Source organism: Monodon monoceros, unplaced genomic scaffold (assembly GCF_005190385.1).
Source record: "Monodon monoceros isolate NGI ecotype Baffin Bay Population unplaced genomic scaffold, NGI_Narwhal_1 Super_Scaffold_16, whole genome shotgun sequence".
NCBI lineage: Eukaryota > Metazoa > Chordata > Mammalia > Artiodactyla > Monodontidae > Monodon > Monodon monoceros.
In genome coordinates, this window is record NW_021703772.1 from 6,775,183 (window position 1) to 6,790,835 (window position 15,653).

The following is a 15,653-nucleotide window of genomic DNA, read 5'->3' on the forward strand; positions in this document are numbered from 1 at the left end:
TGAAATAAGTACTTTTAAAATATAAGGTTGAAAATCAAAATCTATTCCATAATTCATAGTATAATAATAATACCATCCTATTTTTATACAGTGGTTTGTAACCTCTATAAAAGACCATCTTTTTTTTTTTTTTTGGCTTTACCTTTCATTTGCCATCTGTTATTTTTATTATCATTATTATTATAGCAATATATTACATTTTTTTCAAGGAATTGTTATATAATGTCACCTCTCAAAGCGCCTCATGGCAGTAGGAATAGCGGCCCCAGTTATTGTAACAGACTAAGACATTGACGCTTTAGTCACTTCCAGTGTCTTCACTGCAGCCCCAAGGGGCAGAGAGGCAGGGTTGGAGTCCGGACCCCACGCAGCTCCTGTTCTTTCTGCTGCCGCCACCCAGGAGCTCCTTCAAGGGTGTTCCAGCTCACTGACTTCTGAGAAGACTCACAGACAGGGTATAAACATATTGTTTCACTCTGTCTAAGTTTCTTCTCCACAGGCAGAATTCAGCACACACGTCATGATGAGCAAAGGCAGGGAGTTTGAATTGCCATTGTAAAAAGTGGGTTTCCACTTCATTATAAGAAGACACAAGTTAATCTCCTTTGTAACTATAGATAAAGAGAATATATTTTTAGTAGGACCAAGTTTTTATATTTTTTTCCTTTTATCATGCTTAATTATTTAGCTTTTTTAATGCCTTGAAGTATTATATACTTACATTTCTTTTTATCTTTCAAAATTCAGTACTGAAACTAACATAAATGATCTCCTTACTTTTTGAAGTTAGGATTATATGTATAGAGCAATAAAATACTTCATGTTGAACTAGCTATGAAATTGGCATTAAGTTATTTTTTGTTTGAGTTATATTAGACATGTTAAACAATTCTAAAAATGATTTTGTGATAGAATAATAGTTACAACTTAAAAAGCAGTGTGTTTCTCCATGAAAGTAAAGAAAACAGTTCATTTTTTTGGTAGTCCTTCTGTATCACAACATATGGCAAATATTTTTATTTCTGAGAATTTCCTAAAAGCGTCTTTCAGGTAATACCAGCTTACAGCATCCTTAGACACAAGAAGGACCACTCATGAAGAGAGCTTTTTTACTTAATTTACTTATAATTAATTTCCTATTATGTATTAGCAGTGTGCCCAGCAGTAAGCAAAGACATTTAACTAAAGCAAAAATGAGTCAAATTACTGATTTCAAATTTAGTTATCAACTTTTATATCCAGAGTTTTATATGAGAGCATTTTGTTTTCCCCTTTTTAAAACTAATGTAGAAAGGCCTTCTTATTGTCAAGAATTCTTTCAGTCAGTAAACATTTATTGGACATTTATTGTGTGGCACCCACCATTCCTGGCACTGGAGAGACAAACAAGGTAGATGACCTGTTCTCTCTTGAAAATCATATTCTGTAGGGGAGACAGATTAGGTTAAAATATATATATATATATATGTATATGTATATGTAAAAAAACACATGTATACACACACATAAGAAAACAGACAGACAAAAGGGTAACAAGTTGGGACAAGTGTTATGAGAGAGAAACAGGTTAAATAAAAGATGAGAGCAGGGCAGAGTATCCAACCAGCAGAGTCCTCTTTGAGGAAGGAGAGGGTGTGGGAAAGAGCATTCCAGGTAGACAGCCCAAGTGTAAAATTCCTCAAAGCCATTCTAGTGAGAAGACCTGGTGCTGTGCCCACAGCATGCTCCCTGGCTGCCCATCTACTGGGCCCTGCTTCCTCCCCGTGAAGTCCTGAGGGGCTGACCCGAGGAATTCAGATTCTGAGTTGCTTGGATGGAATTGTACTAAACCCGTTTGCAGTATCAAAACGTGGCCTGTATTTCAGAAATAAGAGCTAAGTACGTCTAAAGCTCCTGTCAAACATCTTGCTCTGTCCTTTGTAGATGCTCCCAGTGACGCGCATGCAGAAGTTTCCCTCCGCTACTTGGGAGACGTTGAAATCTCAGAAGATGCTACGTTGGCGGAGCTGAAGTCTCAGGTCAGCCTTCCTCCTGCAGCGCATACCTTACTGGTGATCTGGCTGCTTCCAGTGAGATATTAATATATTCTTCTATTTCCTCTTCCCTCAATTACAGTCTGTTCTGATAGGGCATGTGTTATATGCCATGTTCAGTGGTGAGTACCCAACAGGCCACACACACATATTGCTCAGACAGCTCCTTGGGTTTGCTTCTACCAGTTGCCTGTGGCTTTCATTTATCCCCTCTCTGACAGGCATGCTGTGCTTTCATTTGAAATCTCCTCAGTGACTTGCAGCTTATGTTCATTTTGATTTTTTAGGGAAACATTTGTTGGAACATTTGTAAAGCATTCACTTTACTCCTTTATTTACGTTGTTTTTGTGTCATTGTGATTCATGTGTTAAATGTTGTTAGTAAAAGCTGTGTGGTCAGTTGCCCAGGAGGTCAGAATATCAGCTTTATGTTAAACTAGATACTGTATTGTTTTCCTGGACATTAATACTCACAGACACAGTGTTCTGTCCAAATGGAAAGGCCGGATTGAATACAACACACAATGCTTAAGAAGCATCTTATTCTCATTGGATTAAAATGAACATCCCTTCTTACTCTTAAAGGAAACAGTGTAGGTGCGTGTAAGGTGAATATCAGTCATTGATTGACTTCTGTGTGTCCTCAATATCTGAAATACCTTCCGCAAAAAAACAAATGGTCTTATTCTAATAAGAACAAGTAGAAAGAGACTTTTTTTCTTATATTAGATTAAAAGATACAAAATTGATGTTTCTAGATTTAAAACGGATGAATATTGGCCATTTTATATACTACAGCCTAAGTATATAAATAGTTATCCACCTCTACAGAATTAGTCCAGCGGTTTGGGCCTAGCATTTGGATCCAGAGATTCTGAAATATTTCAAAATCAGAAGTTATTTCCATGGCAGAGCAAACTTTGTTGAATTATATGAGCACAGATGGAAGTTGAAGATGAGTCCTTGCTTTTATTAGGCCTCTGCTCTTGAGTTATATAGTCATATAGAAATTAATTTTAAAGTTTCATTTTCTAAAACATAATCATTGAAAAGGAGCTTTTGGCTCAGATTTAGAAACAGAAAAATCTCTCAGGCTGATTTCAGTAGAGAGGAATACAGAAATTACTCAGGGTTAATTTCATTTAAACGATATTCCTGTGGATTTTTTGGGTAGATATTATCATTACCTAAGATACTCTTTCCCTTAAATGTCATGGTGTAGCGCTTCATTTTTTTTCCTAAAGCAGTCTGTTTTTAAGAGTGCTTTCTCCAATGTCTGTTTCTTTTCTAGGCCATGACCTTGCCCTCCTTCTCGGAGTTTTCCATCCCATCGCCTGCCTTCCTTAGAGCCTGGACGGTGGAAAGTAGGCGCCCCGGCAGGCTCTTACGAGTCCACTGTCAGCGGCTCAGGTAGGTTCTCAGTGAACGCTCCACAACAGCCCGTTCTAGGTCATTCCACATTTGTCATGTCGATGACACTTTTTATCATAAATTAAACTCTGAGACAACTTCAGTTTCTCATATTAAGTATAAATGTAGTTTCATCTGTTTTTACTATGGTCCAGAGACTGTGAACAAAATTTTGATTGTTTTTTCCCCCCAGCTTTATTGAGATATAATTGCCATATAACACTGTATAAATTTAAGGTGTACAACCTATTGATTTGACAGACGTATAATGCAGAATGATTACCACCATAACATTAGCGAACAACCTCCATCACATCATATAATCGCCATTTCCTTTTTGTGAGAACATTTAAGATCTACTTTCTTATTAGCAACTTTCAAGTATATAATTCAGTGTTATAAGATGAATATGTTCTGGGGATGTCATGTACAGCATGTTGATTATAGTTTATAACTGGAAGTATGTACCCTTTGACCAACATCTCCCCTTTTCAGCCAGTCCCAGTCCCTGGTAACCACCATCCTAGTCCCTGTTTCTATTAGTTCAGCTTTTTTAGATTCCACATATAAGTGATATCATACAGCAGTTGTCTTATCTCACTTAGCATAATGCCCTCAGTGTCCATCCATGTTGTCTCAAACAATAGGATGTCCTTCTTTCTTATGACTGAATGATATTCCTTTGTGTGTGTATGAGTGTGTGTACACATACATACATACACCACATCTTTATCCATTCATTGGTTAACAGACACTAGGTTTTTCCATATCTTGCCTACTGAGCATAATGCTGCGATGAACATGGGAGTGCAGATAATCTCTTTGAGATCCTGTTTTCATTTCCTTTGGTGAGGTACCCAGAAGTGGGATTGATGGATCATATGGTAGTTCTATTTTTAATTTTTTGAGTAACCTCCATACTGTTTTTCCATAGTGGCTGAACCAATTTACATTCCCACCAGCATTGAACAAGGGCTCCCTTTCCTCCACATCCTCAAAAACACTTGCTATCTCTTGTCTTTTTGATGATAAGCATTCTAACAGGTGTGAGATGATACCTCATTGTGGTTTCGATTTGCATCTCCCTGATGATTAATGATGTTGAGTACCTTTTCATGTACCTGTTGGCCATTAGTATGTCTTCTTTAAAAAAAAAGTCTGTTCACGCCCTCTGCCATTTTTAAATCAGATTGTTTGCTTTTTGCTATTGAGTTGTATGAGTTCTCTATGTACTTTGTTTTTTGTTGTGTTTTTTTTGTGGTACGCGGGCCTCTCACTGTCGTGGCCTCTCCCGCTGCGGAGCACAGGCTCCGGACGCGCAGGCTCAGCGGCCATGGCTCACGGGCCCAGCCGCTCCGTGGCATGTGGGATCTTCCCGGTCCGGGGCACGAACCCGTGTCCCCTGCATCGGCAGGCGGACTCTCAACCACTGCGCCACCAGGGAAGCCCTCTATATACTTTGAATATTAACCCCTTAGATTTGCAAATACTTTCTGCTGCTTCATAGGTTGCCTTTTCATTTTGTTGATGGCTTCTTTTGCTGTGCAGAAGCTTTTTATTTTGATGTAGTCCCACTTGTTTATTTTTGCTTTTATTGCTTTTGCTTTTGGTGTCAAATCCAGAAAATCATTGCCAAGGCTGATGTCAAGGAGCTTACTCCTCTGTCTTCTTCTAGGAGTTTTACAATTTCAGGTCTTAACGTTCAAATCTTTTAATCTGTTTTAAGTTGATTTTTGCATAAGGTGTAAGATAGGGGTGTAGTTTCGTTCCTTTGCATGAGACTGTCCAGTTCCCCCCAGCACCACTTATTGAAGAGACTCTTTTCCCCATTGTGTGTTCTTGGCTCCTGTGTCATAAATTAATTGATGATATATGCATGCGTTTATTTCTGGGCTCTCTATTGTGTTCTTTTTTTTTTTTCCTTTGGCCATGCTGTGTGGCATGTGGGATGTTAGTTCCCTGACCAGGGATCGAACCCATGCCCCCTGCAGTGGAAGTGAGTGAGGACTCTTAACCACTGGACCACCAGGGAAGTCCCTCTTTTGGGTTCCACTGATGTATATGTCTGTGTTTATGCCGGTACCTATACCGTTTTGATTACTATAGCTTTATAGTATAGTTTGAAATGAGGGAGCATGATGCCATCAGCTTTCTTCTTCTTTTTTTTTTGTTTTAATTTATTTTTATTTATATTTTGGCTGAGTTGGGTCTGTTGCTTCACGCGGGCTTTCTCTAGTTGCGGCGAGCAGGGGCTACTCTTCGTTGCGGTGCGAGGGATTTTCATTGTGGTGGCTTCTCTTGTTGCAGAGCACAGGCTCTAGGTGCGCAGGCTTCAGTAGTTGTGACTCATGGGCTATAGAGCACAGGCTCAGTAGTTGCGGCGCACGGGCTTAGTTGCTCCGCGGCACGTGGGATCTTCCCAGACCGGGGCACGAACCCGTGTCCCCTGCATCGGCAGGCGGACTCTCAACCACTGTGCCACCAGGGAAGCCCTCAAAGAATTTTTTTGTAGACCTTGGAAGATATTGCTCTTTTTTTTCTTTTTACATCTTTATTGGAGTATAATTGCTTCACAGTGGTGTGTTAGTTTCTGCTTTATAACAAAGTGAATCAGTTATACATATACATATGTTCCTGTATCTCTTCCCTCTTGCGTCTCCCTCCCTCCCACCCTCCCTATCCCACCCCTCCAGGCAGTCACAAAGCACCAAGCTGATCTCCCTGTGCTATGCGGCTGCTTCCCACTAGCTGTCTACCTTAACGTTTGGTAGTGTATATATGTCCATGGGCAGGCAGATTCTTAACCACTGCGCCACGAGGGAAGCCCTGTTCTTCTTTCTTAAGAAAAGATTGCTTTGGCTATTCAGGGTCTTTTGTGGGTCTGTACCAATTTTAGAACTGTTTTTTCTGTTTCTAATTGAAAAATGCTTTTGATATTTTTATAAGGATTGCACTGAATTTGTAGATTGTTTTGGGTAGTATGGACATTTTAACAATGTTCTCCCAATCCATGACGATGGAATAGCTTTCCATTTATTTGAATCTTCAGTTTCTTTCATCAGTGTCTTATAGTTTTCAGTATAAGAAAACCTTTTACCTCCTTGGCTAAATTTATTCCGAAGTACTTTATTCTTTTTGATGCTGTTGGGAATGGGATTGTTTTCTTAATTTCTCTTTCTGATAATTTACTGTTGGTATATAAAATGCAGCTGATATTTATGTATTGATTTTCTGTCCCACAACTTTACTGAATTCATTTATTAGTTTTAACAGATTTTTGGTGGAGTCTTTAGAGTTTTCTATAAATATCATCATGTAATCTGCAGATGGAGACAACTTTACTTCATCCTTTGCAGTCTGGATGCCTTTTATTTATTTTTTTTTCTTGTCTAATTGCTCTGGCTAGTACTTCCACCAATGTGTTGCATATGAGTGGCAAGAGTGGGCATCCTTGTCTTATTCCTGATCTCAGAGGAAAAGTTTTCAGCTTTTCACCATTGAGTATGATACTAGCCATGGGCTTTTCATATATGGCCTTTATTGCATTGAGGTACATTCCCTCTATATCCAGTTTGTTGAGAATTTTTAACATGAAAGAATGTCAAATGCTTTTTCTGCATCTGTTGAGACGATCATATGATTTTCTTCCTTCATTCTGTTAACGTGGTTGTATCACACCAATTGATTTGAGAATGTTCAACCATCTTTGCATCCCTTGCAGAAATCCCACTTGATCATGGTGTATGACCCTTTTAATGTACTGTTGAATTTGGTTTGCTAATTATTTCTTTGAGGATTTTTGCATTTATGTTCATCAAGGATATTGGCCTTTAATTTTCTTTTCTTATAATGTCCTTGTCTGGTTTTGATATCAAGGTAATGCTGGCCTCATAAAATGAGTTTGGAAGTGTTCCCTCCTGTTCTGTTTTTTTTTTTTTTTTTGGAAGAGTTTGGGAAGGATTGGTATTATTTCTGCTTTTGGTAGAATACATCAGTAAAGCCATCTGGTCCTCAACTTTTTTTTTGTTAGGAGGTTTTTGATTACTGATTCAATCTTTTTTTTCCTTAATAAATTTATTTTATTTATTTTTGGTCGCGTTGGGTCTTTGTTGCTGCGCGCAGGCTTTCTCTAGTTGCGGCGAGTGGGGGCTACTCTTCGTTGCAGCGTGCGGGCTTCTCATTGCCGTGGCTTCTCGTTGCAGAGCACAGGCTCTAGGTGTGCAGCCTTCAGCAGTTGCAGCACGTGGGCTCAGTAATTGTGGCTTGCAGTCTCTAGAGCGCAGGCTCAGTAGTTGTGGCTCACGGGCTTAGTTGCTCCGCAGCATGTGGGATCTTCCTGGACCAGGGCTTGAACCCGTGCCCCCCGCATTGGCAGGTGGATTAACAACTGTGCCACCAGGGAAGCCCCCGATTCAATCTTCTTACTCATAATTAGTCTGTTCAGAATTTCTGTTTCTTTGTGATTCAGTCTTGGTAGGTTGTATGTTTCTAGGAATTTATCCATTTCTTCTGCATTGTCCAATTTTTTGGTGTATAATTGTTCATGGTAGTCTCTTAAATTTTGAGTGTTCTTATATGGTATAATATTTCACTTAAGAATATTTGAAATTGGTTAAGAAAAAAACTTTGAAAAAATTAAGTGATATGTCATTCAATATTATTTTGTTTCATTTGTTATCAGGGAATATAAATTGGGACAGAGAACTGAGATCTGCTTAGAGCCCCTTCAGAAAGAAGAAAACTTGGGGTAAGACGTCCTACTACACATACAAAATTACACACTTGTCTGATCCCAATGGATAGTTTTACTATTGATTAAGGTGTTAAATTTTTTAAGTGTTTTTTTCACTGCTTCTAAGGAGTCTGGCAACTTAAAACAGATTGTGTTCTAGAAATGTGTTTGTATGTCTGGTGTCTAGATCTTAGAACTCATTTTTCCATAAAAACAGAATTTTTCAGTAAGTCCCAGTGCATGTTGAACCCATAATGATCTTGAAGTATAAGCAAGGTGCTCATCCCAAGCTCTTACCAGTGCCTGCAGACAGTCTGTTGTCAAACCAATTGACAGTAACACCTGACACGCTGCCCCTTGTCCTGCTTTTTTCACCCTAATATCACCTGACATACACTTACTGAATTATCAATTATTATCCGTCTCCCACTACTAGATTGTAAGTTTTGTGAGGGCGAGCACTTCATTTTTTGGTCACTGCTGCCTCCCCAATACCTAGGACAGTGCCTTTGTCATGGTCAGTAATTATTTATGGAATAAAGAAGCACCCCAAAGTTGTCCACGTTCAAACCTACCTATTCTTTTTTTCATTATAGGACATTCTTTTATAAGACATTTTTGTCAGTAAAACCAAATACTAAGATTCTTTTACCTGATGTGACACGATGATTCTTGTTGTCCTCCTGTTGCGTAACAACTCTACTCTTTCAACCGTGTGACCTTCATTTTATCCCACTGCTTTATAAAAATGCATTCTTAATGCAAATTGTATTACTGGGAATAGTTTCCTGGAGGGGAGTTTCTGGATCAAATGGTATGGACATTTTAAACCTCTTATTTGTTAAATTCCTTTCCAGGTAAGTTATACCATTATGTTTCCACAAGCTGTGTTTCTAAGTATTTATTTCACCTCACCATCAAACCATCATTGAATGTTGTCATTGTTTAAATGTTTGCTAAATTGATAAATGAAAAATGGTTATCTTGTCTCATCTAGTAAGATTAGGGCGTTTGTTGAAAGGCTTGTAAAGCATTTGTATTTTGTGAGTGAGTGAATTGTTTCATATATTTTGCCTGTTTTATTTGGGGTCTTAGAAAAAAGTCTAATTTGTGTGAGCTCTTTCTATAACATAGATTATATTACATAATATAAACGGACCCTCTGTCATGTTTGTTGTGAGCGGTGTCCTTTTGAAGACCATGCTGTGCACTTTCTCAGCCCCCTTCCCTGCTTCTGTCCTTGACTGACCTCCGGAGCACTCTTGCCCCCGCTCAGCGAGGACCCTGGCTCCTCGTGGTCTTCACCCAGACTCTGTCACCTCCTTGGCAGCTCCTGCATCTACACTGACCACAGTTTGTATGCTCTGGGACCTCAGCTCTGCTCACTGACCTCAGCAACACCTACACCCTCTCAAAAATTCCTTCTTGACCACAGTCCCCCGCTTTCAGTCCAATCTCCTAATTCACTGGGCCCTCGCTCTCCCTGCGTTGCCTGTTTCCTCCAATTGTGTTACCCTTTCTTTTGATAAAAACACTAGTATAATAGAGATACAGCATTAAAATCGTTCATTGTCTCACCATCCTTAAAGTTTTCATTTCTCCTCTCCACCTTCCAGTTCTTATCTGTAGCTTTTATTTCACATCCTATCTAAAACAGTCTCCATACGTCTAAATTTCTTTCCGACCTTTCTGAATGTTTCTCCCCTTTCTCTTCCTTCACGGACCTCGTATCTGTGCTCATCTCCTGCAAAGGTTTCCTTTGCTCTTAAACTACACCCATCATCTTCTCTTCCGAACTCTAAGCCCTCCGTTTCTTCTCCCTGGCTAAGTTTTCTGCCAGCTTCACAGGTTCTGGTTCTGAAATCAGCGTTTCCTAGGAAGTCGCCGTAGCAGGAAACCCCTCTTCCCCTTCATCACCGGGATAGCCCTGCCGGCCCTTTCAGCTCTGTCTCCAGTCCTCTTCCCTCCGTGCCCCACTGAGGAACTTCTTCCTCCGCCTTCAGCCTTGCCTGCTGCCTCCCCAGGGACCCAGCTGTGCACTCAGAATGGGAGCTCACCTCCATTCTGGGTCAGGACTGAAGAAAATCAAAGTAAAGGTTTCCCACTAGCATTCAGGGTTTAAGGAAAATCTCTCCTTATAAAAAAACTCAGAAGAGTCAGAGGAGAAGCTGTGCCGTTCCCAGCTGCTGTGGTTATTGCATGCTTGCCGTTTTGCTGTAAATCTGACGTGCGACTGTTTCTGCCGCAGCCCCCAGCACGTGCTGCTGAGGACACAGATGCGCCTCCCTGGCAAGAGGGCGTATACCTTGCCCGTGGACCTGGTGTGGGACACTGCCCGAGGCTGGACGGCCGGCTCCCTGACGCACCAAGTGGCCGATTTCTGTTCTCTTCCTGTGGAGAAAATTGAAATTGCCAAATACCTTCCTGAAAAGTTTGAGTGGCTTCCAGTACCTAGCTGGGTAAAGCTGTGGGGCTCCCTCAGGGAAGTCGGGCCTCACTGGCATAGTGAATAATTAACTGCAGTTTTCCACAGACAGGGAATTTAGTAAGAATTTGAGATTGAGTTTTCTTTATTCAAGATACTTAATTTTTCTGTAGAAACAGCAAATTACCAAGAGGAAAAAGAAGAAAAAGCAAGATAATTTGCAGGGGGCGCCTTATCACTTGAAAGATGGAGATACTATTGGCATTAAGGTACGTTTTTAACAGTAAATTTAGCACTTTGACAAAACACCAGAATCAAATGATTTTATAGAGAAGTTTTATCAAATCTTCAAGGCATAGATAATCCCATTTAATATAAATTGTTTCAAATAGTGGGGGGAAAAAAGAGGGAAAGCAGACAACTCATTTTTAAATAAATAAACAAATTTTATTCACGGGCTCTAGAGCGCAGGCTCAGTAGTTGTGGCGCACGGGCTTCGTTGCTCCGCGGCACGTGGGATCTTCCTGGACCAGGGATCGAACCCGTGTCCCCTGCATTGTCAGGCGGATTCTTAACCACTGCACCACCAGGGAAGCCCCCAGAGAACTCATTTTATGAGGCCAGTAGAACCTCAATACCAAAAGCTTAATTTTGGGTCTGACTTGAATGAAAATGCTCTGAAGTTTTATCACTAAGTGTGTTGCTGTAGGTTTTATGTAGGTACCTGTATTAGGTTAAGACATTTCCTTCCATTCCTAGTTTACTCTAAGTTCTTTTTTTTAAAATCATGAATGAGCACTGGATTTTTTTTTTTTTTTTTTTGCGGTACCCGGGCCTCTCACTGCTGTGGCCTCTCCCATCGTGGAGCACAGGCTCCGGACGCACAGGCCCAGCGGCCATGGCTCACGGGCCCAGCCGCTCCGCGGCATGTAGGATCTTCCCGGACCGGGGCACAAACCCACGTCCCCTGCATCGGCAGGCGGACTCTCAGCCACTGCGCCACCAGGGAAGCCCTGGATTTTTAGATATTAAATTTTTTTAAATACTAAATTTTATTCTGTGCTTTTTCTGCACCTGTTTAATTAGCTATATCGTTTTTCTTCTTCAATCTGGTAATGTAGTGTTATTACATAAACATGTCCTCAACACCGAGCCATCCTTGCATTCCTTGGACAAACCTACTTTGTTGTCATATAATAACATTTTTTGTAGTAAGGGTGAATGATTTAAATCCTTAATTTAAGAATTAATAATTTATTAATATTAAATTATTTATATTAATCACCACTTAATCACCACTTCTGTTCAACATTGTACTAAAGAATGGGACCAATGTAATATGACCTTCCACCCAACGAAGAAAAGCAAATAAATAAACAAAAATTGAAAGATAGGTAAAAGAAATTCTAAAAGGAAAATACAAAACTGTTCTTAGTTTTTCTACAGTCAAACCATCAGCTCTGTTTAAGAGAGTTCAAAAGGTTGTAAGATTGGGCTTCCCTGGTGGCGCAGTGGTTGAGAGTCCGCCTGCCGATGCAGGGGACACGGGTTCGTGCCCCGGTCCGGGAAGATCCCACATGCCGCGGAGCGGCTGGGCCCGTGAGCCATGGCCGCTGAGCCTGCGCGTCCGGAGCCTGTGCTCCGCAACGGGAGAGGCCACAGCAGTGAGAGGCCCGCATAACACAAAAAATCAAAAAAAAACAAAAAAACGTAGACTAAAAAGATGTCTGGAAACACTGCTCATTGATTCTTTTGAAATGCAGCATCTCCTGGTTGAAGATGATGATTTCAGTACAGTCGGAGACGACACTGGAAGAGAAAAACAGAAAGCGTTTGCCCTGGGGAAGAAGAAGAGGTAAGTTAGGGTCCTCACCTACGTGACATTCCACCGCGACCTCCAGGCGCTGGCGCGCCTGCTCTCGCTGGAAAGCTCCTGACTGAGGCGTGGAAAGAAACAGCGGAGCCCTCCTCCCTGCCTGTGCTTGCCCACCTTCTCTCCATCACCTCCTAGAGTGGCTTCCTGGGGACCGTGCAGGAGGAACCTGGGCGCAGCTCACTGCGAGGAGGAGGCCCCTCCCCGAGCTCCAGGTCTCGTTCTCCCTCCGCCGGGGCCCTGTTCCTGCAGTCGGCCTCCCCCATCCCTGAGTCTCTTCCTTCAGACACCTGCCCTGGCTTGTCTAGGGTTCACGCTTCCTGACCCTGCTCCAGCTGTGTTCTCCTGCTGTCACCTCCGTCACTTCTCCGTCACTCTCCACCCCGTCTGTTCCCTCCAGGCAGCCAGCCAGGTTGCTCACCCAGCCGACCCTCCCCTTGGAGGGAGCTCCCTCCCCATCCATCTTCCTCGCTCTGCTCTGCCCGAGTCACGTCACCTTGGGTGGGTTCGCTCCTTCCTCTTCTGTACACAGCCCAGCTCTCTCCTGGCCTCCAGACCACAGACACCTATCAGAATCTACTGGAACCTTCCACCAATGCTGATACTTCAACCTCCACGTGCCTGGCTCCCACCACCGTGGTCTGCATAGTCACCCCCTTGCAGGCCACACCAGGGGTGCGGGAGGTCGTCCTGATCTGTCCCCACTTCCCAGTCTCCTGAGGTCTTGTGTCCTGTCCCCGTCCTCATTGCTTCTGGCTTGGTGGCCACTCCTCTCTGCAGTAGCCTTTGAACCAGGCTGCCTGCCCGGCCCAGCCCCTGCTCACCTCAGCCTTCCTCTCCTCCCACCTTCCACAGCTTGGGTACCAAGTGTCAGGCGTTGTGATGGCAGCAAGAAGACATGCCCTCCGCCTGGCATGCAGGACAGGGAAGCGAGGGCCGGGGTGGAGGTGGTGTCCCCCAGGTGTGTGACCCTGTAACCATGTGTGGAGCTGGGCGTTGCAGACGTTAGCATCTGTGAAGGTCACACTTGGATTGGGAAGGTGAAGCAGGAAAGACTGCACTGCTCTGAGACACCTTCCCTCAGCCGCTTGTAAAAGCCCCGAGGCTGGACCCCTCTGCGGGGAGGGCGTGGGAATGCACCCCGGGGAGGGCTACCCCGAGGCCCCTGCGGGAGCAGTGCAGAAATGCTGCCCAAGCTGCCAACGTGTGTCTCTGCGGCCCCGCCCTGACCCGACCCTGCAAGTTGGAATGAGATGTGGAGTCACTCCTCGACCTGGTGGGGCCCTTGGCGTCTGGGATGTGACCCCGTGACGGCCTCTGTGTCCCCGCAGCCAGGAAGCCCTTCGTGTGCGGAGCGGCGACGTCCCCTCTGGTGCAGAGACGCCTGCCCGCCCCCGTGGACCAGAAGCTTCTCTCTCCATCCACGTCGGGAGCTTCAGATAGCACAGGGCCTCCACACTCCTGCTGCAGGTCCTGGCCCGTTTCCTGGTTTCTGCCCGGTGTGGACACGGACTCAGCGCCCTGCTTTGTCATGAGCAAAGAGGGCGCTCGTCACCCGCTCCGTGGCGCGTCCCCCCAGGCTGGCACGGACCTGGCCGCACCACAGGTGCCAACCAGCCGACACCCTCGCACCAACACTCAAGCCCCGCCACCATCTTTATACAAAAATTGACTAGTTTTGCATTAACTGCAAGCATGGGTGACGTGCCACGTGGCTCATCCCTGCACACCTGTCTCAAAAGTATACCCGCCCCACTCTCTCTCTCACGCTGTACAGGTATCTGTGGCCGCCCAGGCTCTGACAGCTCGGCTCACAGTGATGGGCTGGCCAGGCTCACGCTGTGACATAAACAGGAGTCTGTTTTCTGGTCCCCAAATGGCACGTTTCCCCTTTGGTCTGAGTTAGAAGTGGTTCTGAAGCGTTAGTTACCTCTCTTTCCGGGATGAGGAGACCAACGGGGCATCCTCTGAGGTCGGGTGCCACTGGGGAGGGGGCAGCATGAGCTGGCGTCCGACCCGTGCTGTCTGTGGTCAGAACATTCTCGCCGGGGCCTCTTCCTTCTGGGAGCCTGACGGGGAGGCAGGGTCGTGGCCAACAAGCCTGGGAAGGCCTGAGGGGGCAGTCCTGAGGAGCCTCGATTAAAATGGGAAAAAGAAAATGTGAACCAAGAGTCTTCTTAATGCGGCATACCTGGCTCTCCCATTTAAAAGATGTAAGTGGTATTTATGACAGCTATGTCGCGTCTGTGTTACTGAGCTGAGTGATTTAGGACACCGGGGTGATTGATTCACTTTCTCAAGCTAACTAAGTCGGAAGCAGGAAAAACAGTAAATTCTTTACTTTCTTATACCTCAGTGATGCTTTATAGCGACTCTCTTGCTAAGTATGGTTATCTTGATTTCAGAGTTTTTCATCAGCCTTTTCACCACTGATGATATTAAAATAGCTCTTAAACGTAAGGGATGGAAAGGAAATGACACGTGGGCTAGGCCTCCGCCTGCACCACCGGCTTAAGGAAATTGCGTGGATGTTGCTGCGCCCGTGCTGCCCTTCCGCAGAGCTTGCCACTGAGTGGAATGAATGCCCTGCCCTTCCTTCCTCTGTCCTCCCTCCTTCCAAACAGTGTCAACACCACCACTAGAAACTCTGGTCTCTGTGTGTGCGTCTGAAATTGTTGGCTCGCGAATCACGTACTAATTTGTATTGAAGCAGTCGTGTTTTAAGAAGCTGGACTTTGGCGAGTGCTTCCGGCCTCAAACACTAACTCTGTCTCAGGAGACGCGCATGTGGGGTCCAGACTCTCCAGACGCACCTGGCGGGCAGTGACGAGGCCGAAGTGTAAGCTCCCTGACTGCCCCTCTGTGTAGAGGCTCTTCTGTCCCTTTTCCCGTAACTGACAGGGCTCCTTGGTGTGTCCCTTCATTCCACTGTAATAAAACATTAATGTTCTAACTGAAAAGCCTTGCTTCTGAGAAGCCGGCGGCCTCGCTGGGCGTCACCTACCACGACAGGCAGGGGTCGAGGTGCTGCACGGTGTCCACGGTGAGCGGCCGGGGCCTCGGTGGTCTCTGCTTGTCGGCTTGCTCCCCTCCTCCTTCCCTCCCTCCTCCCCTCCTCCCTCCTCCCCTCCTCTCCTCCTCCCCTCCCTCCCTCCTCCCCTCCCCTCCCCCCCCCTCCCC

General features: G+C 44.3%; 1 protein-coding gene and 1 long non-coding RNA gene across 6 annotated transcripts in view; one reads left to right on the plus strand and one right to left on the minus strand.

The window, feature by feature from the left end:
• Nucleotides 1-14,632, plus strand: part of USP40 (ubiquitin specific peptidase 40) — a 90,961-nt gene extending 76,329 nt beyond the window's left edge. For all 5 annotated transcript variants that reach the window (XM_029225154.1, XM_029225155.1, XM_029225156.1 and 2 more), the window contains 7 exons: nt 1,924-2,018; nt 3,325-3,443; nt 8,125-8,190; nt 10,424-10,634; nt 10,774-10,869; nt 12,364-12,455; nt 13,805-14,632. In XM_029225154.1, coding sequence (XP_029080987.1) covers nt 1,924-2,018; nt 3,325-3,443; nt 8,125-8,190; nt 10,424-10,634; nt 10,774-10,869; nt 12,364-12,455; nt 13,805-13,916 — 791 coding nt within the window. In that variant the 3' untranslated portion in view covers nt 13,917-14,632. The remainder of the gene's footprint in view (nt 1-1,923; nt 2,019-3,324; nt 3,444-8,124; nt 8,191-10,423; nt 10,635-10,773; nt 10,870-12,363; nt 12,456-13,804) is intronic.
• Nucleotides 11,316-15,578, minus strand: LOC114896796. Its single transcript, XR_003793927.1, has 2 exons — nt 15,478-15,578; nt 11,316-15,401 (listed from the first exon to the last, which is right to left on the minus strand). It is a non-coding gene; the product is annotated as an uncharacterized LOC114896796 (long non-coding RNA).
• Nucleotides 15,579-15,653: the final 75 nt, after the last annotated feature.